Source organism: Impatiens glandulifera, chromosome 3 (assembly GCF_907164915.1).
Source record: "Impatiens glandulifera chromosome 3, dImpGla2.1, whole genome shotgun sequence".
In the NCBI taxonomy this organism is placed as follows: Eukaryota; Viridiplantae; Streptophyta; class Magnoliopsida; order Ericales; family Balsaminaceae; genus Impatiens; species Impatiens glandulifera.
The window spans coordinates 9,715,806-9,742,650 of NC_061864.1; the positions used below are offsets into that span (position 1 = coordinate 9,715,806).

Consider the following 26,845-nt stretch of genomic DNA (forward strand, 5'->3'; position numbering starts at 1 on the left):
ATTTGCTTGCTCCCACTAATTATAATTTTAGATGAATTGTGATTTAATTAATATTTAACTTGTTAATTCTTTTCTATTTGTTGGTTTCCGACATCCACAATATATGCTGTCATTTTTCTTTGTGCACACCCACACCATGACATTTGTCACCCTCAAACAAACAATTGATATTTTTTCTTAACTTTTGATATTTTTTATATGACAGGGTTTTAGCAACTTTTGTATTTTTTTTTTTAATTCAAGACAATAGTTTAACATTTTATTAATATATACAATTCTAGCTAAAGTTCAAGGGCTGTTTTGAAGGTAAAAACAAAATTTCTAAATAGACTAATAAATTATTTAATTTAATTTATTTTCTGTTTCATCCCTTTAAATAGTCTATCTATCATGTTTCTTCCCCAAAACAAACATATACCAACCCTCTGTTTTTTTCTCTCTCTCTCTCTCTATTTCTTGATCATGGAGAGAATGATTGAGAAGCAAACGAACCCGATGTCATCTCTTTGCAAAACCTCACCGGCGGCGGCGGCGGGGTTGGGTATTCACCGGACGTCGACCCAACTGGTTATAACCAAAGTAAAACCCAAGATTCGCATAATTCATATATTTGCGCCGGAGATAATCAAAACGGACGTTGCTAACTTCCGGGAACTGGTTCAAAGGCTGACTGGAAAGCCTAATTCAGAAAGCAAAGGAGTGAAAAGAAAAGGTAGAGGAACAGATAATCCATTTCCCACAAAAAGAGCGGCGGTGGCTGCAACAGGTGAATTGACGAAGAAGAAAATGGAATTATCTTCTTCATGGGAGTACTATAGAGATAGAGTGAGTAAATTGGAAATGGCGGATGATCAAGAGATGATGATGATGATGAGTCAGAAAATGAATGGATCGAATAATAGTGGTGGTGGTGGTGGTGGTGGGTATTTGGGTCAGTTTGCTGATTTAGATGGGTTGATGCAAGAACTCAATTGTAATCAGTTTTTTCCCCTGTTTCCGACGGAGACGGCGTCTAATTCTTCTGATCAGGTGGACTCCGCCGTACTCGCCGGCCGGAGCCATTAATTCACTCAACCTTCTTCTGCTGCTTCTTCTTCTTTTTCTGCATATATATATATTATTATTATTGTCTAGATAATTAGGTAATTTGACTGGATGGATGGATGATCGATCTAAATGCATGCATGTGGATGATCATGATGATGATGGCCGGCCGGACATGGATAAACCGATCATTGATTCTAAATCAGCCACAAACAACAACATAATTCGATCGATCGTGTTAATGGACGTCAGTGATGACTAGTTTAGCTTCTAATTATCATTATTATTATTATTATATTTATTCTCTTCATTTTGCCGTCTTCTTGTCTTGTGATATCATTTATTATTGGTTTATATATATTCAAATATTATTATTATTATTCCTAATTCTTTTATTTTTATATAATTGATCTTTTTTCATTATTATCTGCTTTGTAATTAAATATATATATGGATTTTGATAACATGAATTACTTAGAAATCAAGATTAGTTTATTTTGGCTTTAAAACGGTTGAATTGAAGAAAATTAACATAGAGAGGTAATCTTTAAAGAGTTAGTGAAATTGGATTTAAAGAAAGAAGAATGATGATGGTACTTAATTTTATTTATTTTTATTACGTTTCAAATAAGAATCTAATATGTAAAATTTGATCTCTTATAAACAAATATTTAATTAATCTATTTAATCATATACATGCATCTCATCTTTTGCTCCCTACTAGCTAGGATATTTATGAATTTGTTGGGTTATTGCCTTACAACCCAATGAGAGTTCATTTCAAATATTTTCTGAGTGGATCATAGAAAATTTAAATAACTTTTATCCACTGTGGTTGGACTAATAGACTTTTTCTATGAGAAACTTTATAGGAGAACTTAGGGTTTATTAATAAAAAGTATTAATATTAAGGATAATATATATATATATATATATATATATTTAATATTTTAATTAATAAATTAAGTATAAAAGAGTAATGAGATAATGTTGAATTATATATAATTTTTTTTTAAATCACAACCGAACAAGATATAGTTTGTTTGTCTTCTTGTCATCCACTTATAATAAACTAATTAATTAATTAATAATAGATATATAGATATTGATTTCACCCTAAACCCATTAACAAAACAAATAAATGAATTCCAAGATCTGTGGGCAAAGACGTGACAGTTATTCCCAAAGTCAATGATATATATATATATTCCAAATTTTATGATTTTTGCAACATATCATTTTCTTCATTTTCTTGGGCAGCTCATATATATATATATATATAATCTAACACACCACCATGAATAAGATAATATATATTAGGATTGATGACATGATCGTTGATCTGAGTTTGTTCTGTTTTTTTTTTTTTTTTTTTTTTCTATCTCAACTTTCATTTCTCTATTGGCCGACTAATTATTAAGAAGTTTTCATTTTTCACACCCTTCTTTCCGGGCAACTGCTTCTCTAGACGTAATTAGGAAGCTTTATGTGGTAGTCTAAATTTAGTCAATATTCTTGATATAATTAATTTATCTCAAAGGGCTATTTGTCAATATTGTTATCTATAATTAATTCACTTGTTTCCATGAATGTGATATTTTTCATGGTAAAAATCTTAAGCTCTGAATTATAGGGCAGTAAGATAATAAACAGTACTAAACCAAACAGAAAAACTCCAAAAGTTGAGCATTATAACAGAACCAAGTCAGAGATGTGTGGTTGGGGAGCCACTATGCTCTCTGTCATACCAAAGTTAAGCAATTTGTTTTCTTTAAATAATGTAGGATTTTGAAGAAAGATAGTAAGAAGATAAGATAGAGAGAAGATTAGAATTGATATTGTGTATGTTATTGATAAACAATAGACATATATATATACATGAAATGGGAAAATGAAAAGTCTAAGACTATGAAAAGCTAAGAATATGAAAAGCTAGAAATACGAAAAGTTTTTAAATAATAAATGAGGAATTAATTATTTGGTTTAATATCCTCCCGCAAACGAAACGGAGTGGCACACACCGTGAGTTTGTCACGTAATAGAGCAAAACGGTTTGTCGCAAGTCCTTTGGTGAGTATATCTGCAATTTGATTATCAGTAGGTATGTACCGGATGGTGAGAGATTTTTGAGCAACACGTTCACGGACAAAGTGAAAATCAATCTCTATATGTTTTGTACGAGCATGGAAGACAGGATTGGCGGTGAGAAAGGCAGCACCAATATTATCACACCAGAGAGTGGGAGGTTGAATGAGAGAGACACGAAGTTCTTGTAGTAGAGATTGAAGCCAAATGAGTTCAGCAGTGGCATGGGCTAGAGCTCGGTATTCAGATTCTGTGCTAGATCGAGCAACAACCTGTTGTTTCTTGGAATTCCACGAGATAATATTATCACCCAAAAATATGCAATAACCTGTTGTAGAACGCCGGTCGTCAGGACAACCAGCCCAATCAGAGTCAGAAAAGGCAGAAAGTTCAATTGATGATGATGGACGAATAAGAAGTCCATGATGAGACGTGTTACGAAGATAACGAAGAATTCTTTTTACAGCAGTCCAATGAGTGGTAGTAGGTGACTGCATAAATTGACAAGCACGATTAACAGCAAATGAAATATCTGGTCGAGTATTAGTTAAATATTGTAAAGCTCCAACAGTACTGCGATAGAGAAATGGATCAGGGAGAATGTCACCATCATGTCGAGATAAGGATGACCCAGAAGATATTGGGGTATGAAGAGGTTTTGAGTCACTCATATTGGCTCGAAGGAGAATGTCTTTAATATATTTGGATTGAGATAGAAAAATACCAGAGGTAGAACGATGAACTTCAAAACCAAGAAAGTAGTGTAGTGGTCCCAAATCTTTGATGGGAAAAAGATTGTTGAGTTGAGAGATAATGGAGGAGATGTGAGAAGAGGAGTTGCTAGTAAAGATGATATCATCCACGTAAACAAGAAAAAATGATGTAGTATTGGGAGAGTGATGAATGAATAAAGATGTATCGTTTTTGGATTCATGAAAACCAAGGGAAAGAAGAGCAGTTTTCAGAGTAGTATGCCATTCACGAGGGGCTTGTTTGAGACCATAGAGGGCTTTGTGAAGTTTGCACACATGGTTAGGATAATCAGGATGAATAAAACCAGGCGGTTGAGACATAAACACTTCTTCCTTGAGAGTTCCGTGTAAAAAGGCATTGCTGACATCAAGTTGATGAATTGGCCATTGTTGAGTGACAGCAAGAGATAAGATAGTCCGGATAGTAGTATGTTTTACAACCGGGCTAAAAGTCTCTAGATAATCAATGCCTTCTTGTTGATGAAAACCTTTTGCAACTAACCGAGCTTTGTGTCGTTCAATGGAACCATCAGCTTTTTGTTTGACTTTAAAAATCCATTTGCACCCCACAATATTCTGAGAGGATTGAGGAACAAGAGTCCACGTCTTGTTTTGAATGAGGGCATTAAACTCATTTGCCATAGCAGAACGCCATTGGGGATCTTTGTTGGCAGCGGAAAAACATGTTGGTGGAGAGATGGAGATTGTGGCAAGATTTGCATTATGAAGAGCACGAGTTTTAGCACGTGTGATCATATGATGAGAAGAGCATTCCGGAGCATGAATGGCGGTGGAGAGCCCACGTGTATGAATGGGTGAGTTAGGTGAGTTGTCTAGTGAAGGTAGATTATTGGTGGTTGGTGATGGTGGGGGTTCATATGATGAGGAATTAGATGAGGTTGAGGGTTCATATGAAGAGGAATGAGATGATGATGGTGTTTCATTAATTGGTGAATTAGATAGGGTGATTTGGGGAGAAGTAGAAGTAGGTAATGGAGATGATGGGATGGTTGTTTGAGATGTGGGGATAGGTATATTTATGAATGATATTGGTGATGGTGGTTCAGATGGAGGATTGGTTTGGTTTGATAGAGTTGAAAAAGGGAATGTTTGCTCATCAAAAGTAACATGCCGTGAAATGTAGATACGGCCAGTAGGAATATGTAGACATCGATATCCTTTATGATCGGGACTGTAGCCAATAAACGTGCACCGAATGGATTTAAAGTCCATTTTGTGTTGATTGTATGGTCTCATTAGAGGATAACATGCACATCCGAAAACCTTCATAAATGCATAATCAGGTGTTCGTTTATACAAACATTCATATGGAGACTTATTCCTCAAGACGGGTATAGGAAGTCGGTTGATGAGAAAAGCAGCAGTGAGACAAGCATCATCCCAATATTCATATGGCATGGATGATTGAGCTATTAATACTTGATATATCTCAGTTAGATGACGGATTTTCCGTTCAACAACACCATTCTGTTCGCTTGTGTATGGACAAGAAAGACGATGTTGAATTCCATTGAGTTCAGTTAAGGATCCAAAATTACGGTATTCACCACCCCCGTCAGTTTGAAGTATTTTGATCTTCTTGTTGAACTGATTTTCTACCAAAGCTTTGAATTTCGTAAATGTAATTAAAACATCGGATTTCTTTTGGATGGGATAAACCCATGTGAAGCGGCTAAAGTCATCAACAAAATGAACAAAGTAGCGGCAACCTGAGTTTGAAAAAACCGGAGATGGACCCCATACATCAGAATAAATTAAATCAAGTGGAGCATTAGTTCGTGACGATGAGACATTGAAAGGCAATTTATGTGCTTTCCCTAACTGACAAGCTTCACAAAATGGAACATTTTTATTTCCAATTATTGGTAACATGAAACGTGAAATAAGAAATGATGTGGTTGAAGCTGATGGATGCCCCAAACGATGATGCCATGTTGTTGCTGATGATCGGGTGCCAATAAGAGCTTGTTTATTTGTAGGTGCCGGAGAAAGATAATATAGCCCGTCTTTAAGTTTGCCCCGAAGTACCTCTATCTTCGTATTGCGGTCCTTTACCGAACAATATGATGGATGAAATTCAAAGAAGACGTTATTATCGGCAGTAAAACGAGCAATGCTCAAAAGATTTTTCGATATGTGAGGTACATGCAAAATATTTCGTAAATGTAGTGGTTTTGGCACAGAATTAATCTTGGAGTTGCCAATATTAGAAATTGACAAAGACTCACCATTACCAACAATTATTTTTTCATTACCTTGATAAGGAGAATGAGTATGAAGGTTTTCCAGATCAGAAGTAATATGATCTGATGCACCCGAATCGGCGTACCAAGCGGGGTCGGAGATAACCGTTGTTGATGCCATCATTGCTGTATGAGGATTACTAGGCATAAAATTCTGATCAAATCGACGACGACAATTGGTGACTGAATGCCCAAAAATGTTACATAATTGACATTGTATATGAGCACGACAATTGTTGGAAGTGTGACCAGTTTTATCACATGTATTGCATTTTGGTCTATTATTTCCTGCGTTACGATTTTCAAAATTTTGACGATTCCCAGAAAAATTATTGTGTCCATTATAGGACTGTTTGCTAGGCCCATTATAACCATTGTTGGACCTATTATTTTTCAGCCCAATCATGCTTGACCTATCAACGCCAGACCCAAGAATGCTTTGTTCGTTAGATCCACCATGTCCATTAGAAGAGGAATATTGATGGTTTCTGAAAGAAGATGAAAAGCCTCGTGATTGCCCTTTCGAGTTCCATCCGCGACTGTTTTCTTTAATAACAACATTCGCTGATCTATTTGAGACGTTAGAATGAGAGAGTTCGAGACGTTGTTCTTGATTTAGAAGAAGCCCCGTGAGATCTTCAATGCTCACTAGTTCAACTCGTGTTGTTACAGCAACAACAAGGGAATCATATTCAGGGCCGAGGCCACTAAGAACGTAGGTAAGGAGATCCAAATCAGAGACTTTTTCGCCGATAGAGGCAAGTGAATCGGCAATAGATTTTACAGATTGCAGATAATCAGTCATACTTTTTGTTCCTTTCTTTTGAGTTTGAATAAGAAGTCGTAACTGAACTAACCGTGCCCTAGATTGAGTTGCAAACATTTTCTCCAAGGCCGTCCATAGTCGAAATGACGTTTCACAAGCATCACCAACAACTTGAGCCAATATAGGTTCGGTGAGGGTGGAGAGAAGCCAACTTATGATACGTTGATCTTGTTCTTCCCATGATTCGAAAGCAGGATTGACGATCATGACTGCTTCTGAAGTTCCTTCTGCCGGAGCAAGAGTTGGGCTCGGGGCAAGAAGAGTTCCGTTGACATAAGAAAAAAGACGATTCCCCTTTAAAACGGGAATAACTTGAGATCGCCAGAGTACGAAATTTTGTTGATTCAGTTTCACAGAAATAGGCTGGAGGAAAGAAGAAGCTAATAGAGGAATATTTTTACTCTCAGCCATTACTTAGGATCGAAAAAGAAATTAATCAGAAGCTCTGATACCAAGAAGAAAGATAGTAAGAAGATAAGATAGAGAGAAGATTAGAATTGATATTGTGTATGTTATTGATAAACAATAGACATATATATATACATGAAATGGGAAAATGAAAAGTCTAAGACTATGAAAAGCTAAGAATATGAAAAGCTAGAAATACGAAAAGTTTTTAAATAATAAATGAGGAATTAATTATTTGGTTTAATATAGGGCAGTAAGATAATAAACAGTACTAAACCAAACAGAAAAACTCCAAAAGTTGAGCATTATAACAGAACCAAGTCAGAGATGTGTGGTTGGGGAGCCACTATGCTCTCTGTCATACCAAAGTTAAGCAATTTGTTTTCTTTAAATAATGTAGGATTTTGAAGAGTAGACTAATTTGGATTGTTAATTAAACTATTACAAGGATATATAGGCAATTTTAGAATAATCTAATTAAGAAATATAATTAATTAATTATTTCCCAATTAAGCATAAATGGCTATCATTGGTATTGGTGGAGACAAGCAACCCCAAACAACTTAGAGAGTTATTTAAACTAAATCTTAAATTCTACTTCAAGACATAAGCCAAAATATCCTGAAAATGAGTAATTTGATAAAGCCTCCTCAATTATTTGAATTGGTATGTGGAACAGACTAATGTTAAACAATAAATGAGTTTTTTTTTTTTTTTTTAAAAAAAAAAAGAGGGTTTATGAATTATGATATCTCCACTTACCTAATGAAAATCTTGATTGACTCAAACTAAATGGCTATAGAGACCATTACCACAAAAGAGGGCCAATCAAAGTCAAAATTCCTCACTCAATAACTTGAACTAAATGCCTAAAAAGGAAATGGTGTGATTTGGAATATGACTATGTTGACCTGTTCATAAATAATTACTGCAGAAACTGAATCAAACAGCTAATTCTTATAAATAAAAAATTGATTGAACTCAAGTTTATTAGAAAGAAATCAACTCTGTCATATTATAATTACCATAGAGACAAATGGACAATTGACATGTATAAAGAAGAAGAAGATAATATAACAAGAGATGTTTGGTGCAAACTCTTCCCAAATGTCCAATGCCGACGACAGTTAACTTTCATAGTCTGTGGCCGAAGCTTCCAGTGGAGGAGGCGATCCTTCCAACCTTGTTAGAACTTCGGGTACTCCAGAAGTATCTCTTATTATCTGCAACAACACAACATTTAAGCCAAACATAGCGTAAACAGTAGTACTGCTCAATGAAAGCTGCGAAATAGAATTATAACTAGAAGTTTCAAAATTATAAAACTCACCAGAATCTCTTCATCAAGATAAGATATCAAAAACAGCCTCTGGTAAGTCCCACCTAAGAGACATTGTAAGTATAATCAACTTAGAAGTTGTTCAAGAGAGTTATCAAGAATCCTGATAGGTAAGATAGATGAGCATACTCAAGGGAAGTTTAAGGCCACTGGCTATGACATCTCTGATAGGAAGAGGAAGTTGTTGCACTGAACTCACTGCCTGGTTCAATGCACCTCTTAGCTGTTCAGGTAAAGCAGCTTCGTCAATCTTGGGTGTTTCAAAAAGCCCTTCAATATATTCTTCTTTCATCCTCAATGGTCCTTCAATTGATAACTTGCTTGAAATACCAAATTTGCTATCTATCTGTTTTTCCATGAAAGTTTAAATAATAAAAAGATTTAAGATGTCTTCTTCATTGATGCTTTATCAATCAATATGGGTATCTTACTGAGTTGAGCACTCTCATGGTGGTTGTGATTTTCGCATATCCATCTTTCAAGAACACATCCATTTTCTTTATATTAGCTAATGTAGAAGGAAATCTCCTGCAAGTTTAAGAACAATTTTTCATTTGAATTGGTTCAAGCATGGGGAACAACAACTCTATCAAATAAATATCTACTCACTCAAAGACAAGCTTAGCAGCAAAGAATCCAGGGGTACCAGAACCAAACCACTCGAAATTCCACCGGCCTTCCAAGAAAGGTGATCTGGATAACTTAACGAAATTCCAAGTGCAAATAAACATCTTAAAAGTTGCAATTCTTACAAAACATAGCATACAAACACCTACGTTGTTGGACGTAAAGTTGGATTGACCCTCTCAAGAGCTATTATCCTCTCGTTAACATCGATCCTCTGCATATCTGTTGTCTTTCCGGTTGCTAATGCATCAAATCCCCCAGAATCTTTAAACTGAAAGTAATTGTTTGTAAATTGTGAAGCTGGGAGAATGCAGCTAATAGAGGTAGTCACTGTTTAATGATTTGGGTATTGTTAAAGCGAAAGACTTACCGCAATAAGAAGCGATTCTTTAGCAGAAAGACGCTCCATTTCCCTGGCATAAGAAACGGAAGCACCTTGAACATTCGGCTGGGCGGTTGCTCTAAGAGTGAATTGTCTCTGATTGGTGAAGAAGAAGAGTTTAGGACTACAATTGGGCATGCGAGAATCATTGGAGCGAAGTCTATGAAAAACGGGAGCGGGTCCTAGGAGTGAGGAAGCCATAGAACAGAAGGGAGGAGAGAGAGATGAGTAGATGATGAATTGATGATTGATGACTGAAAGTAGTGGGAGAGAGAAATAGCCCTAATTGATATCCAAAGCTAAAAGATTTCACTTTTAATAGGGTCATCTAAATGTAAAATTGAGATTAAATAAATCACCTATTTCGGAATGTACTCTAATTTGTAAGACAATTAGTTAAACTAGCATGATTTTCGTGCGATGCAAACGGACAAATTTATAAAAAAAATCAAAATTTTTAATATTAAAATAATTTAATCACCCTATATACTATATTAACGTTTTCATATTGTGTATATATTCTTTCACATTTCCATTTTTATTAATATTTTGTGAAGTTATCTAATCACAAATTTATTATAATTTTTCTTTATAGATTTTTTTTTAAAATACAACTAAAATAAAATAATACAAATATGGTCATTTATTCAAAAATTTAGTTTTTTTGTTTTATTAATTTAATTTAAAAAAAAATTAACGTGAATTATCACACTATCTTAAATTGGCGAAAATAATATTTGAGAAAAATATGTTTGTATTTTTTTTCTCTTTTGTACATAATTATTTCAGCTTCATTATATCCTCTCAAAAAATTTAAAAACAGTTTATTATACATTAAAAGTCAAAATATTAAATAAATATATGTGAAATGTCTATTAAAAATAATATTGAACCATCTTTTATATGTTAACACCATAAAACTCTTGTTTCAAATATATATAATTTTATTTTGGTTAAACAATATCATTAATTATTATTTTTATTAAAAAAAATAATTCAATTTTATAATATTTTGTATAAAAATATATATATTTATAATTATATTATAAATTAAATTAATAAATATTTATCAATTATTTAAAAAATATCAAAATATAGAGTTAAATATATTTTGTATTATATATATATATATATAATATATATTTATTATATTTTGTATTATATATATATATATATAAATAATTAAAATATTAATATTATTCAATTATTTATAGTTTTCCTTAAAGAAACTAGCATTTAGCCCGTGCATTTGCACGAGTAATAATATAAAAAACCGTGAAAAAAATTACGGATAACATTTTTAATTTTATTTTTAACCGTTTTAAATTTATGGGTGGGTCAGTTAAAAAGTTGAACTTATATTAATATTAAAACGTCCCGCATTTATCAAATTTGGTGTTTGAATTTAATATATAAAGTCTTTGTACCCTAGTTGGTTAAAGAGTTGTACTTGTTTTGTTAGGTTGCAAGTTCGAAACATACCTCTAGCATTTTTAATTTTATTTTTAACCGTTTTAAATTTAAAAACGGGTAAACCCACAATTCGACCCAAGTATCCAAATTAACCATAGGTTTTTGTTATAAAAAAAAATTAATAATAAAAAAAACTAAATCTTTAGAGAAAGAGAATTATTGGTTACTCTTAATTTCAAATCATCGTCTTCTTTTGCTTCCCACTTTTCTTCAAATCAAGATCGAATTTTTTCTTCTAGGTCTCTCTTACGTCGCCGTCGCCACCTCTTACGTCGTCGTCGCCCTCCTTCGTCGCGTCGTCGTTGCCCACCTCCACTTCTCGTGCTACTTATACCTAAGGAGAAATGATCAATTTAAGAAATACCTAGACCTAAGAAGAAATGAGAGACGAATTTGATAAAAAAATCACATAAAATATGTAAAAATAAAAAAAATAAAAATTATTTTCTTTTCTAAATCTACGAAGACAGAGAATACTCGTCTTCCTCTTGATTTCGAATCTTCGTCTTCATTCGCTTTTCATTTTTTTAAATCAAGATCGAATATTTTCCTCTATGTCTCTCTTGCGTCATCGTCGCCCTCCTCCGTTGCATCATCGTTGCTCTTCTCTATCACGTCGGCGTCGCCCTCCTCCTCTTCTCATGCTACATATACCTAAAGTGAAAGGAGTGTCAATTTCAGAAAGACCTAAACCTAAGGAGAAAGGAGAGACAAATGTAACGCGAAAATTTGATAAACCGTGAGAATTTGATTAGAAAATCATATAAAATGTGTAAAAAGAAAAAATTAATTAATTTTATTTTTTAAAAAAAAAAATTCAGAATCCACGGAGGTAGAGAAATTCTCGATTTTCTTTTAATTTCGAATCCTCGTATTCATTCGCTTCCTGTTTTTCTTCAAATCAAGATCGAATATTTTTCTCTAGTCTTTTTTCCGTTGTCGACACCCACCTCCTAAGGAGAAAAGAGAGATAATTGTACTGCGAAAATTTAATGAGAAATTCATATAAAATGTGTAAAATTTTGGTAAATATCACCCTAAATTTTTTGTTTTAAACATTATTATTATATATATATTATCTTCGTTTACGTAGGGACTCAAACATGCCATCGTACCGTTACTTTTGGTCTTCCCCATCAATCAAAAATTCACATACGCATTTACGTAGGGACTCACACATGCCATCTTACCCTTATTTTTGGCCTTCCCCATTAATCACAAATTCAAATACGCATTTACGTAGGGACTCACACATGCCATCCACATCGACCACAAATTCACCCCTTTTAATTTCGAATCCTCGTATTCATTCGCTTCCCGTTTTTTCTTCAAATCAAGATCGAATATTTTTCTCTAGTCTTTCTTCCGTTGTTGACACCCACCTCCTAAGGAGAAAAGAGAGATAATTGTACTGCAAGAATTTGATGAGAAATTCATATAAAATGTGTAAAATTTTGGTAATATCACCTAAAATTTTTTGTTTTAAACATTATTATATAGGAAAAAAGCTCACTTAGACGTATGTACTTGTACAACTAGCTCATTTAGACGTATGTACTAATAAAAGATCATTTAAACATATGTACTATCAAAAATTGGCTCATTTAGCCTCTTTTAGTAACCATGGTTAACTTTTATTTTTAAATTTATATATTTATTAATTAAATATTAATATATTTTCTCTCTCATTCCTTTTCATTTATTACTAATGAATGAACTCTCTATTTTTTTTTATCTTTTTTATTATTTTTATATAAACATTTAGTTAAACTAGGTAATTTATTTTATTTTTAATTTATTTTATTATTTTAATATTAATTTCTCTTTTATATGTTATCTTCCTTTTTTTTTATTAGTTTTTATTTCTCATTTTGTTTAAATTCTCATTTTTTAAAAATATTTAATAATTTATTTATAAATTTTATGTTTTACTGGAATATTTTTTTAATGATTTTTTCTTATTTAATTTAATATAAACAAAAATGAAATTAATAATTTTTTATTTAATTTTTATTCACGACTTATAGTAGTAGGTGCATTGTTTTGTCTAATATTTGATTATTATTTTTTTGGGTTTATTCAATTTTTAATTCTTAATTAATTTATTTTTGTGTTGAAGAATTTTTATTGTTGAAAGGATTTTCATTGTTAAAATGATTTTCATTGTTATATTCAATCATTGGGACCAAACAATTTTAAAATAATTAATAATTTATGTGAATATAAGAAAAAAATATAAGAAAGAAGAAAAAAATATAAAGTTAAAATAATTAATGATGAATACTTATATATATATATATATATAAAATAAAATTAAAATAATCAATAATAAATGCTCATATATAAATAATAAAAAAGATAAAAAAAAAATAGAGAGTTCATTTATTAGTAATAAATGAAAAGGAATGAGAGAGAAAATATATTAATATTTAATTAATAAATATATAAATTTAAAAATAAAAGTTAATCATGGTTACTAAAAGAGGCTAAATGAGCCAATTTTTGATAGTTCATATGTTTAAATGATCTTTTATTAGTACATACGTCTAAGTGAGCTAGTTGTACTAGTACATACGTCTAAGTGAGCTTTTTTCCTATTATATATATTATCTTTGTTTATGTAGGGACTCAAACATGCCATCTTACCCTTACTTTTAGTCTTCCCCATCAATCACAAATTCACATACGCATTTACGTAGGGACTCACACATGCCATCTTACCCTTACTTTTGGCCCATCTTACCCTTACTTTTGGCCTTCCCCATTGATCACAAATTCACATACGCATTTACGTAGGGACTCACACATGCCATCCACATCGACCACAAATTCACCCACTCATACCCACTACGTAGGGACTCACACATGCCATCCACATCGACCATAAATTCACCCACTCATACCCACATGCACAATCATTTATAAATTCGTGTAAATTGAGACTCGAACTCTGGTCTCTAATATGAAATGTGAACACTTTAACCATTAGACCACTTGTGTTTTTTGAATTTAATTTAAAATTTTATGTATGTATAAATATTTAATCCTTGTTAATTAATAATAGATAAAATATATAAATAATAAAAGAAAATTAATTAATTAATTATATAAATAATAAATATGTGAACATTCTAACCATTACTACTTGTATTTTTTAAATTGAATTTAAAATTTTATGTATGTATAAATATTTAATCCTTGTTAATTAATAATAGATAAAATATATAGTGAATAAAAGAAAATTAATTAATTAAGTATATAAATAATAAATATGTATAGAAGGATAATAGGAAGGTATAAATGAGGGGAAAAAATAAAAAATAAATAAATTATTAGTGTTACAAAAAGGAAATTAATTAGGAAGGTATATTATGAATATGAGAGAGAAATGAATATAAAAGTAAAATTTGTAATTTTATTTTAAGTTTAATAAATTATTTAAATTTTATTATATATTATAAATATATATATATATATAATTAAATATAAATTTATATAAAATTAATGAAGAAAAATAATATGTATAATTAGGAAAGAAAAATTAGTAAAATAAATAAAAATTAATTAGAAAAGATAAATTAATAATTATGGTATGAGAGATAAATTAGTAATTATGAATAGGTAATTATGACAAGAGAGAGAAACAGTTATAAAATATAATAAGTCTATGTAATATTTGATGAGAGCGTGAATATCACCCTACATTTTATTTCTTAAGCATTATTAGATATATATAGATATGAGATTTAAGGTAGGTGTAAAGTCGAATAATAATAAAAAATAGGACAAAGTATATTCGTAAAGTCATTTAACCATTTAACCAAGCACATATTTTGACGCGCGAAGCAAACACACATAACTATTTAACAAAACACCGAACTTGACGCATGACGGGCTTTAACCAAGAACCTACTTAACTATTTAAAAAAACACATAATTTGACGCGCGATGCAAACACACCTAACTATTTAACAAAACACCGAACTTGACGCATGACGGGCTTTAACCCAGAACCTTTAAGGTAAAAAAAATAATGAATAATAACCAATAACAAGGATGTTAATATATATAATCTTTAACATAATCCATACCCTAATCACCAAAATACCAATAACAAATTTGAATAATCCAGTTGCATTGTCAATAAAAACAAAATGTTATTTCAATCCCCTTAATAGTTTAAATGTAGATTAACAAAATAAATAACAAAAAACATAAAATCAAATTCTAGACTAAATTTACTTATAAAATATTAATTTTATATTGGTTATGATATGGTAAGTGTGTTATATATATTTTAAGTTATTAATTTTTTTTAATATATTAAATATGTTAAATGTAAAATTTATATAATTTAAACTTTTAAATGATAAATAATATATTACACAAACTCTTAGGGTTATTATTATCATTATTTTATCTATTATATTTGCTCACGTTATGAATTGACTGTTAGCCTTCCAAAAAAAAAATCTTTGGAAATAAAATAATATTTTTATAAAAATGCTTAAAAATAAAATAATTTAAATGGGTAAATAACTTATCATTAACTTAATTTGGTTTGACTTGATCCATCATTAATAATTTTACAAAAAATGAGTTCAGACAGTAACGTGGTTTTGTTCAGTGGAGCTGTCTTTTGCAACGGCTATATTTCTCCATCAACATATGTTTGCAGCTGGTGTTCTTGTAGCTTATTATAAAAATACTATTTTTCTAATAATCAATCATTCACTTCCCCACCAACGGCCTGTTCAATTTTCATAAAATCCGACCGCGCGCTTGTAATTGATCAAGATCACGGATTTTGCCCCTTTCTCTTTCTCATAAATCTGTTGTTTCTAATATGGACGTTCCAGCTACTAGGGTTCAACACATAACAAAAACATCATCAGATGAACTGTTGAAGAAATTTGCTGAAGTGGGTTCAGAATCGAAAGACAGAGTCTTGGCTAAGAAGGAGTTGAGGCTGTGGAAACAACAATGTTGGAAAAGAACCCGATCAGATCAGTGTGACAGCCCTTCAAATCGCCGATCAAGTTTGGGAGACAAAAAATCCCTTATCCCTCCTGCTTCAGTCTGGCCTCGAAAGTCTTCTTCATCCGCACTGATCCGGTTTTCCAGATCTCGTCTAAGGGCAAGGGATTTCAAGAACAAGTCCATCTTCAAGGCCATTGAGAAGGTAACTAACTACTTCCACCTGTTAATGTTTGTGTTATAATTGTTGGGGTCAATCATTAAAGTTTTGTGATTTTACAGACATGGTGCAAAACCATTGACGGAGCTACAAAGATCTTGATGGATAAACACTACAACAGGCACAAGCGTTTGATTAATGATGCTACCTGAAAAGATTGGTCAAGAAGAACCCTCTATATATGCTAGTACAAGCATTCCTTTATCAATTAATCAAATTGTTAGCCTTCTATTAATGGGGTTTGATTTGAAAACATCAATGAACAGTTATCTGATGGAAGTTAATTAATTATTACCCATCTCAATTTCAATAGTTTCCTTTCCAATAGTGTGCTGTTTTTCCCTTCACACCATTTGATTATTTGTTGAATTCAAGTTTTTTTTTTTGCTTAAGTTGAATTGAAGTTGCACAGCTATAGTAAGATACTTTGTTCTGATTAATGAATACAGTTATCTATAACTTATATACTCACCAATTCGTTTAAAAGAGTTTGTTGATCAAGATGTAATAGAAAGAAATATATAGGAGGAGGTGAGTGTCCTATTGTTTGTTTCCATGTTTTGGTATGATTGAAATACTCCATGGTAGTAAGAACAATGAGGGTGATCTTTAAATCTTGGTGTAATGGTAGTGTTCAATGAATGACAAAACAGCACATGTTATGTGGGATTTGTTGGTCCTACAATTAAGTATATATAAAACCCATTACTGGTAGGGAATTACCACATAAGCTTTCAGATTTGATGAGAATTGCCCAACTTGGGATGTAGTCAAGATTATTTCATAAATGGAAGCAGCTAATGAAAGAGAATGAATTATAAAATGACCACAACAAGAAACCAAAAAACACTGTCTTTATAATATAGTAGCAAAATATTAATGCCAATGACGATACATTTCGATTCGATTATAGTAAGATTTCAATTGAAAACCTTTTTTTTTCAAACATGAAAAAACATAAGATTGAATTGAACAGGAAAGAAACAAAACATCAAGCGATCAATTAACCAGCAGAATAAATGTTTGATCTTTCGGTGATTTGGACATGGGCTGTGTTGTTGGCCCATGAATCTTGATTCGGCCCATAATATACCATCCTCTAAGAACAGGGACTCGGTGTTTTTTCCTGAGTTGACTCTCTCTTTCTCTCTCTAATGGCAGAAAATTAATGGACTCCTCCTTGAGGTTTTGCCGGTTTAGTTTTTGGTAACCAAAGAATCCCGCTTTCTCTCTTCTCGCTGTGGGCATCTAAAGAAACGATGAACGGGGCTTCGAAGGCAGCTTTGTTAGGTTCCCAGGCCAACATCTTTCACGCAAGGGCGGCCCTTTTCCATTCAACACCCGTCGTGGATCGCAAAAGACGCACCTATTGGGAGTCTGTAAGTCGCTCTCCATTTCTTATTCCAATTTCCCCCTTCTATCTATATAACTATTTTCTTTGTGGATTTTTATTCATTGCCTGTCGTTTATGGGTTCGATTTTGTAATTTGAGTGATAAACACCTCCTTCGGATGGGTCTTTAAAGGGATGTAACCTGTAACATCTCCATTTTCCATTTTCGCATAGTTCTGGTAATAATATATATAGGTTAGGATGCTGTTACGTTGTGTTCTGAATTAACTGATTCAATTATGCCGTTTTGTAGGGTGGAAGTGCTGATAGAGAAACATCCAAGGTACAATCTTTCTATACAAATGAGATTTCCCCTTGGCAAATTTGTGATATATGATATGACTATCTGGGGATGAAAAAGTGAACTTCTTAATGAACTAAGTGGTGCAAATTGCAATCTTGTCTGCACTATTCGAATCATCATCTATCTTCCATCTTTGACAGAAAGCTGCAGATATTGTAAATATGAATTAAGAATCATATTTCTGAACTCAAACCATTACAGAACCTGAATTGAAGTTGATCAGTTTTGTAACTTTGGCTACTAATGACTAGTATCTTAGCATTAGCCAAGTAAGGAATTAGATTAGTATGCCATGTGGCACTTGTAGGGTATCTGTAGCCTGTATAGAAAAGGACCATTTGATATGTGGGATTGTCATGAGTCTCATAGGGGAGACATAACTCTTTTTCTATGGAGAATATATTGATTGAGGTATCTTCAATGGTGAAAATATAGTTCTCTAAGAAGCAAAGACATGTCTACATATGCTTGAAAATTGCTTTAGAAATGGAAATAGGCATTGAGAAAACAGATGTATTTATGTAATTATTAATATTATTTGGGTAAAGGCATATTGTTTAAGCCCAACAATTGAATTGCTTTGCTTCAAACTATTTGTAGAGACGCAACTACTATGCCAAGAGGTTCAGAAAGCTACATGCAAAACAATCATTGCTGCGGAATGCCAGCGCTTTTGCAGAGCACATCTTCCAGGTTCTAATTTTTTTTATTAAAATCTTAATGAAGTTGCAAATGGGTATTTATAACATGAATGAATCCTTCATTGTTCCTTGGTGAAGCTTCACAAAATTAGTTAGTAGTAGTACTAAACACATATTTATCTGGTGATTTACTCTGTTTTGACAGAATTGGAAGGATGGCAATGATGATGACACATCTCTTGGTCAAGAGAGCTCATGGTTTAGAAATGAATTTAATGGTGGTAAGGGGGGTGCCAGACGAAGTTCCAACCACACCAAAGGACAACATTTTTCAGCCAGAAGTATGTTTGTTTTTTATTCTTTATGATTCCTTATTTGATTTATGACATTATGAGTTTGCATCAGCTAGCAACATATCTTAATAGGTCTATTTGAAAACACTTTTGTTTCTATATTTGGATCCTGATGAGAAACTGCCAATACAATTCTGAATCTGTGTTAGACTAAGTTCAGTTTCTAAATTTTATAAAAGAAAGCAATGATGTTGTTAAATGCTGATTTAAATGTTTATAATTTTATCAAATTGGCAGGAGATTTCAATTTCTGTGAGGATGAAAGCGACATTGAGACGATTTTCCGCTCTGCATTTGGTGGGAATAAGGGTTTCTGCTGGTTTGTTCATGATGAATTTCCACCTCGGGGAAGCTCATCCAGCAGTTACTCAAATAGTTATAGGACTTCATGGAATTGGAAACATCGGGATGAAGATGAAGAGGATTATGAGTCATCAGCAGAGTCTGAGTACGAGTCTAATAATGCTTACTTAAAATTGGCTTCAGATAGAAATGCTCTTGGATTGAGTATTTCAGGTCCATTGACGCTAGAAGATGTTAAAAATGCGTAAGTTTCTCAATCAACCTTTTCAGATAAAGTCATATCTTTCTTCTATTAACATATTGTGTCTTTTTCTTTAACCTTTTTTTTTCAGGTATCGAACATGTGCACTAAAGTGGCATCCAGATCGTCATCATGGCTCTTCCAAGGTACATTTTTCCACTTGTCCTTCCATTATAATTTGTTAAAACATTAATAAACATCGCATATCATTTCATAATTTGATTATATTATCTGGAAGGCTATTGCTGAGGAAAAGTTCAAGACCTGCAGTGCAGCATACCAATCACTGTGCGATAGGATGGCCGTTAACTGAAGATCTTGACAGAGTGCTCAAGCACTTCTCAATTTGACCTAATAAGTTATTTTAGTATTGATATTAGAATAGCTGGGGTAACTGATTTTCCTTTGATTCATCAGTTTAGCTTCTTCATTGATCATTGTACAATGGGAATTACAAAAGCCCATTTTTTCATTTTTTTTTTTACTTTTCAAGATATTGTAATTTTATTCATTTAGCATTTATAGAGAAGATTGACATATATCATTGCAGACTTAAGACTGCTATAAAGGCTTGGATAGATGTAACCAACTCTTTGTTCTTTGTTCAGCGAATAACATCGAGAATTTGGTTTTGTAAAGATTAATTGTGACAATAACAGTAACATAGTTGTTATGTGTCTCTTTGTTTGTTGATTAAAATGGAAACAAAATAGACTAATGTGGTCCACTATTAAGGTCAATTGTCTCCAGCATTCTCATTAGCCTATTTGATTACATGTCTTAAAAGGAATAGCTTTTGCCTGAAATGCGAATTGACAACAAAATCATCTTGTTGTTATAAATAGCATCTCCTCGAAATGACTTTGGATATCGATTGTCATTAAGACATAGAGTATAATATAATAATAAGATTGTGAGATTAATTCATTGAGTATATTCCTGCAATTAAGCCATTTTTACTCTTAAGAGCTTATAGATAATCACAAATTGAGTATAATTCTTCCCTTCATTCTTACTCATAAGAGGTTATCCAATTTTAAGTATGAAAATAATGTAAAAAGGTACTTAAAAAAAACTATTTTACTTTTATAAAAATATGTCAAAATTTATTTGTAATATATATTATTGAGTTATCATTATAATTTATTAGATATAAAAAAATAATTAAGTAATTTTAAATAACACAAATTATTTAAATTTAAATAAACACTTAATTATGTAAATGAAATGATAAGTTCACTTTCCAAGATAGGGTAGGCAATCATCCCAAAAAAGAAACATATACATAAACACCTAAACATGCTTCTTCTCATTCTTCATCAATTAAATTACAAATAAAAACTAAAATATTAAATATCAAAAACATTAATTTGAAAGTAACTCATGTTGTCTAAAATAGATTATTTAAAATAAAGACAAGCTTTAAAATCTTGTTTGATTTGTGTTTTAACATTTTTTTATTAAAGAAAAAAGTTGTTTTAATATTATTAAATATAAAAAAATTATTGAAAATATACAGGAAGGGTAAATGAATAAGTTGGGGGATAGATTTAGATTAGAGTCTGAAATCTCAATCTTGGGTTGGTGAATGTCTGGTTCTGGTGTTTGATCTGGACCCGATTTCTGTTGATTAGATGTTGGATGATAAACTACAATGCTCAAGGCTATACAGATCCTCGGTCAAACTTCTGGTTTAGTCACTCATCGGTTTAAACCCTCTTCGGCGAATTGCGGGGCTTCTTTCTTCTCAGTTTCAATCATACAATCCTCCTCCTCTCCTCCTAGAAGAAGAAGAAGGTCGGCTACCATTTCCATTCCACCCTTTTCACTTCAAAGAGGACGTTCCTTCAGATCACCCCGGATGTCTCTACCTCATTCCGACTCCAACCCAGATGGAACTTCTTCTTCATCTGCCGCCGCCGCCGCCGCGTTTAAGTCAACTGTAAGTAAGATCGTCTAATTCCTCAATCCAGAACTGGGTTGTTAATTGTTAGACAAACACCCTTCAAAGGTCAACCCTTTGTAATTAATTTGTAGATTGCTTCGTATTGATTTGGCATGAAATTGGATGTTATATACAGGGAAACAATCGTAATATAAATTTCTGTCAGCTGTGTGGTGGCTCAACAAAGCATGAGATTCCCGATGGGGAAGAGAAAACCAGAGCTATCTGCACATTGTGTGGGTATATTACCTATGAGAATCCGAAGATGGTATAGCTTTCACTTCTGCCAGTCCTTTTATGGGTAACTGTCTGAATGTTCTTTACAATGATTTTTTAAACATGCACTTTCAGGTCGTGGGCTGTCTGATTGAACAGGACAACCAAATTTTGCTCTGCAAAAGAAACATTCAACCGTCACATGGTCTTTGGTATGTTATGTACACTTATATTCTTGATGATATTATGTAATAAAAATGACATTTTTCTCACTTAGGACACTCCCGGCTGGTTACATGGAGATTGGAGAGTCTGCTGCAGAAGGTGCAATTAGAGAAACTTGGGAAGAAGCAGGTGCTGAAGTGGAGGTTTTGTCACCGTTTGCTCAACTAGACATTCCCCTTATCGGCCAAGTAAGAGACTGAGAGTGAGTGAGAGACCTTTATAGTCTGTTTTCCTCGTAGAGAATTCTCATGCAAAATTGGTTTGGGCAGACATATGTAATTTTCTTAGCGAAGTTGAAGAGTCCCCATTTCTCACCAGGACCAGAATCATCTGATTGTCGACTTTTTCCACTTGACGAAATACCATTTGATTCTTTGGCATTTTCATCAATGTTGGTTACACTGAAACTGGTAAGAATGGAAACTGTTTATCTCGTTTATGAATGAATCAGCAGCTTGGATTTCAAATTCAATTTGTTTCTTGTTCCTCCTTTTGCCTGTGCAGTATGTTGAAGATAAAAAAGTTGGAAGATTCAAATTTCATTATGGTACCATTAACAAAAGGTAAGTTGGATTCAAATTTCTGTTTGTAAACCGGAGTTAATTGGTAGTACTGCTAGCGATTCATCAATCTCTTCTTTGTATGATAATAATACAGGCCAGGAACAAGCCCTTCTGACATTCGTGCCTACACACTTGATCATCATTTGCAGTCGTAAGCAGGTTGATTGATTTTCCAAGTGAAAGAAATTGTCTGTTTTGAGCTCTCAACATTTTGGTACCAATTTTTCCATTATTTCAAAAGGTGTAAAAACTTGTTAAAGTCTAACATTTGTTCAAATCTCTGAATCTAGAGAGGTGTCTTGTTGATCCTAAAGTCTCCTTTCTTCTTCCTATGGGTGCTTCAGAATTTATGAAAAGAAATATATATGCAAGGAAGATTGTCACCTTTTTTTTCATTCTTTTTTCAATTCAACATCGTTTAAGTAAATCGGTAAAAGACTTATCCATAAATCGATCAAACACAACCCAAAACCGGAAACAAAAGTTAACCAAACAACAGTGGATCTGAATTTAGATCTATATTAAAAACCACCAATAATCTAGGTTTGTGTTCTTCCAGCAGTATGATTGTAACACTGAAATTGCACAGGGGCTAAAATTAGTCAAATAAATGTTTTTCATTTTGTCTAAATTCAAACTGCATCAATTTTTTCTAAATGGGTAATTGTTTCAAATTTAAATTAAATTTTTTTTAGGTAAAAGTTTGAATAATAATGATACAAGACGATCAAATTAACTTGTCATTAAGTAAAATTCTGAGAGAGTTTATTGAAGTGGATAAAAGTCTCAAATTTAATCTATTTTGATCCATTATGCAAATGCTTTTTTTGAAAAATATGGGATGATAATATCTTGCTAAAATAAAATAAAACAAGATTGACTTGCCCTTTGTATACCCAAAAAAAAAAAAGTAGTCTTTCCCCCTCTTCGGACGTTTCCTAGTACAAGTAATTTCCGCTTGGTCAGTCAGTCAATCTTTGTTTTGTTTTGTGTTCATCAAACGTACGCAGCGTTTGATCGATCTTGAGATCTCTGCCATTGATTCTCTACACATTGAGCTATATAATCCCTCTCTTCATGAACCTTCTTCTTTCAATTGATTGCCTACTGTCTGGCGACTACTGATGCATTAAACTGTCTTTTCTAGCATGAAAGCAGCCTAATTTCTAATTGGGTTGTCGTGGATCAGCTTGTCGGGATTCCAGATATACATTATACACTTCAATTATTTTCATTTTCCCATCAAATGGATTCTGCAATTCTTACCCAGAAGCAAGACCTCGAATCACCGAGGATGTTGAATGGTGAATTTATTTTCACTGGCGGCGGTGGAGATCGAAGATACGCATTTTCTCGTCAGACTTCTTTCCGTCAATCAATTGAGCCTCATACGCCGAATGATTACTCCAAGCCTTTTCTTTCTCGGAGTGCTTCGAGCATTGATATACCTCCGGCAACAGTTTATTCCCAAGATGCGGCAGAGAACTTGTGGAGAGAAGAAGCCGGATTCCTAGCACAAGAAAAAGGGCCGGTTAATAAATTTTCGATTTTGTTGGTAGTGTCTTCGGTCTTTAGAATTCTCAAGTCTGGTAACCGGCTGACGAAGAGATTACTTATGCTCATCTTCCTCAATGTGGCATATTCAACTGTTGAATTACTCATTGGCCTTCTTTCTGGTCACATAGGTATGTATGTATGTATGTATGTATATATGCAAACTGCAAAAGATTCTTGCTTTTTCTGCTTCACTGTTCTTGATTGCTTCACAGTATCATAGTTTCCTTCCAACAATTTTGGTCCTTTGTTATTCCAGGTTTGGTTTCTGATGCTTTTCATTTAACATTTGGATGTGGTATCTTAACCTTTTCCCTATTTGCAATTGTGACTTCTCAGAAAAAGCCTGATCGATCATATACTTATGGGTATGACGAAATACTCTCTTCAATCGCATAATCTATTAGTCATCAAGACTTTGTGATTTAAACTAGCTAAAAGTCGTTCTTCCTTCTTATGTATGGTTAGGTACAAGAGGCTAGAGGTTTTAGCTGCTTTCACTAATGCTGTGAGTATTTCGTTTTCCATATCATAAATTAAAAACTGCTTTTTAACATGATATCTCTCTGACATGCTCTATTTTTAGACAGCTGTTTCTTCTGTTCATGTGTTTCTCTTTGGCTGTGGAAGCGCTTCATGCATTTATTCAAGATGAATCTGAGCACAAGTAAGTTCTATTGATTAACAATTCTTCTACTGTCTTTAGTTGCCTGCTTTCATCGTCTTTAAAGTTAAGATTTTTCAAATGTGATCCCATCTTGATCTGTCTGAAACAGTTATGAAAGAGGAAAATTGTTTGAGATATATGTTGACCTAAATGTTTGATTTCAGGCACTACTTGATTGTTTCGGCTGTTACAAATCTGTTGGTGAATATTGTTGGAGTTTGGTTCTTTAGGAACTACACCCGCATTAATCTAGGTTGGTGATTTACGTTTTCAGAGAAAGAAGAAAAAAAAAAACGAGTTGTGGTTTCTACAGTTGTCATGCTCAGACGTGATATTGATGGATGGCATGCTAAAATATTTTGAGTGTTTCCTTTGTTTGTTATCTACTTGCAGTTTACCGAAATGCAGAAGATATGAATTACCACTCAGTATGCCTGCATGTATTAGCAGATTCTATTCGCAGGTAATATTGAAAGCCTGACAACCTTTTTAGAATGATTTGTGAATGTATGATTAATCTTGTTTTTTGCCAATTCACCTCTGAATCCATCTTAAATTGTTTCATGCAACTCATCATTCAGTGCAGGTTTGATCTTGGCATCATGGCTTTTATCGCTAGGGTAATTTCTTCAATACCTTCTACTGAATCGCAATTTTTTCCTATTCCTCTCGATTGATTCCTTTATATCTAGTTTTTTTTCTTCCTCTTATTCTCCTACATTTTTCAGGGTAAGAAATGCTGAAGCGCTTTGTTTAGGTCTGGTATCAGTGACAGTGTTTATGCTTGTGTTGCCTCTATTCAAGGCAACAGGTGGCACTCTACTCCAGATGGCTCCATCCGGAATCCCATCTTCTGCCTTGAACAAATGCTACAGACAGGTACACCATTTTCATATTTCACATATAGATAATAGACTTTTAAAAGAATACACACTGAAAATCTGGCATGACTAGGTAATATCACGAGACGATGTTTCTGAAGTTTCGCTACCGCGATTTTGGGAGCTTGTTCCTGGATATGTTGTTGGGTCCCTCACATTGCAGGTATAATAATAATGCATCTTTTGTTAGCTCACTTTTTTATCTGATGAATCTTAATCTGGGTGAGAAACTGCCAATGAATACCTAGATACAGAATTCAGATCCAGAAGGATGTTAGATTTGTTTCATCCAGAATAGAAATTCTACTGCCAATACGTATTTAGGTGTATCTGAATCTGAATTAGGGGCAAACTGCCTATACACCATTTTTCCAAACAGGATTCCACCAGGATGAGAAATCTGGCTTAAAATGTGTTTCCAAATAGAGTGAATTATGTGTAACTTTTTATTTCATTTGTTCTGATCATCTAGCTGACTGACTCTAAATTTGTCTATAAAGTTTCAATTTGTCAATTGAATGGTTGATTTTGGTGGTCAGGTTAAGGAGGGAATGGATGATAGACCAGTCCTCCAGTACGTGCAAGGAATGTACCAAGACTTGGGTGTTCAGGAATTGACTGTGCAAACCGACTATACCGTAAATTCTCATTCTCTACACTGATTGTTTTACTTTCTGAGTTATTACTATTATTTTCTCTTCGAGGTAGGAACTAGCAAGAATTCTCTGGTTGTATACTTCATATGGATTTTGATTAGACACATTTTTCCCAAAGACAATAATACATTATTGCGTGCTTTATTGTGTTCTACTCTCAATTTCCCTTTTCCTATTATTGTTGTGTACAATTGTTTCTGCTTACCGTTTAATTGATGGGAAATCACAAAATTCCCATCAGAAGATAGAAAGTGAAGTTGGCATGTACTATGACCACAGGGCTATAAGTATTTCGTACACCCCAAAGCATTTACTAGTGCTATATTGAGCCTGCTACATAGGCTGTCGATGTTTTATACTCACAAAAGCCATGATCATGTGCTTGTTAAGAAGAAGAGATATGCAACAGGAATATGAAGACAACAAAGCATATTATTACAAGAGATGAAGTTCTTTATTCTGATGACATTGAAATGAATACCAGTAAGAGATGATACAGAAACAGTT

At 32.9% G+C, this 26,845-nt stretch overlaps 6 protein-coding genes across 6 annotated transcripts; 5 read left to right on the top strand and 1 right to left on the bottom strand.

The window, feature by feature from the left end:
* The first annotated feature begins 462 nt into the window (after window positions 1–462).
* Window positions 463–1,065, top strand: LOC124929673 (VQ motif-containing protein 25). Its single transcript, XM_047470074.1, has one exon. The coding sequence runs from the start codon at window positions 463–465 to the stop codon at window positions 1,063–1,065; it is 603 nt and encodes a 200-aa protein (XP_047326030.1).
* A 7,252-nt stretch (window positions 1,066–8,317) lies between these two features.
* Window positions 8,318–10,004, bottom strand: LOC124931025 (probable plastid-lipid-associated protein 13, chloroplastic). Its single transcript, XM_047471412.1, has 7 exons — window positions 9,716–10,004; window positions 9,495–9,616; window positions 9,328–9,411; window positions 9,150–9,246; window positions 8,848–9,064; window positions 8,710–8,762; window positions 8,318–8,602 (listed from the first exon to the last, which is right to left on the bottom strand). Exons 1-7 carry the CDS (start codon window positions 9,926–9,928, stop codon window positions 8,507–8,509), a joined length of 882 nt encoding a protein of 293 aa, XP_047327368.1. The 5' UTR covers window positions 9,929–10,004; the 3' UTR covers window positions 8,318–8,506.
* Window positions 10,005–15,923: 5,919 nt separating this feature from the next.
* On the top strand, window positions 15,924–16,793 carry LOC124932756. Its single transcript, XM_047473433.1, has 2 exons — window positions 15,924–16,382; window positions 16,460–16,793. The coding sequence occupies exons 1-2, from the start codon at window positions 16,047–16,049 to the stop codon at window positions 16,547–16,549; spliced, it is 426 nt and encodes a 141-aa protein (XP_047329389.1). The 5' UTR covers window positions 15,924–16,046; the 3' UTR covers window positions 16,550–16,793.
* A 733-nt stretch (window positions 16,794–17,526) lies between these two features.
* On the top strand, window positions 17,527–20,269 carry LOC124931333. Its single transcript, XM_047471773.1, has 7 exons — window positions 17,527–17,776; window positions 18,043–18,072; window positions 18,694–18,786; window positions 18,940–19,075; window positions 19,325–19,634; window positions 19,723–19,777; window positions 19,870–20,269. The coding sequence occupies exons 1-7, from the start codon at window positions 17,657–17,659 to the stop codon at window positions 19,942–19,944; spliced, it is 819 nt and encodes a 272-aa protein (XP_047327729.1). The 5' UTR covers window positions 17,527–17,656; the 3' UTR covers window positions 19,945–20,269.
* Window positions 20,270–21,176: 907 nt separating this feature from the next.
* On the top strand, window positions 21,177–22,908 carry LOC124931068 (nudix hydrolase 23, chloroplastic). The gene is made up of 7 exons (XM_047471456.1): window positions 21,177–21,573; window positions 21,713–21,844; window positions 21,928–22,004; window positions 22,070–22,205; window positions 22,287–22,427; window positions 22,522–22,580; window positions 22,675–22,908. The coding sequence occupies exons 1-7, from the start codon at window positions 21,286–21,288 to the stop codon at window positions 22,733–22,735; spliced, it is 894 nt and encodes a 297-aa protein (XP_047327412.1). The 5' UTR covers window positions 21,177–21,285; the 3' UTR covers window positions 22,736–22,908.
* A 595-nt stretch (window positions 22,909–23,503) lies between these two features.
* On the top strand, window positions 23,504–26,492 carry LOC124931938 (metal tolerance protein C2). Its single transcript, XM_047472526.1, has 10 exons — window positions 23,504–24,265; window positions 24,394–24,502; window positions 24,603–24,642; window positions 24,725–24,801; window positions 24,966–25,054; window positions 25,195–25,264; window positions 25,383–25,421; window positions 25,530–25,680; window positions 25,756–25,845; window positions 26,222–26,492. The coding sequence occupies exons 1-10, from the start codon at window positions 23,827–23,829 to the stop codon at window positions 26,342–26,344; spliced, it is 1,227 nt and encodes a 408-aa protein (XP_047328482.1). The 5' UTR covers window positions 23,504–23,826; the 3' UTR covers window positions 26,345–26,492.
* The last annotated feature ends 353 nt before the right edge of the window (window positions 26,493–26,845 follow it).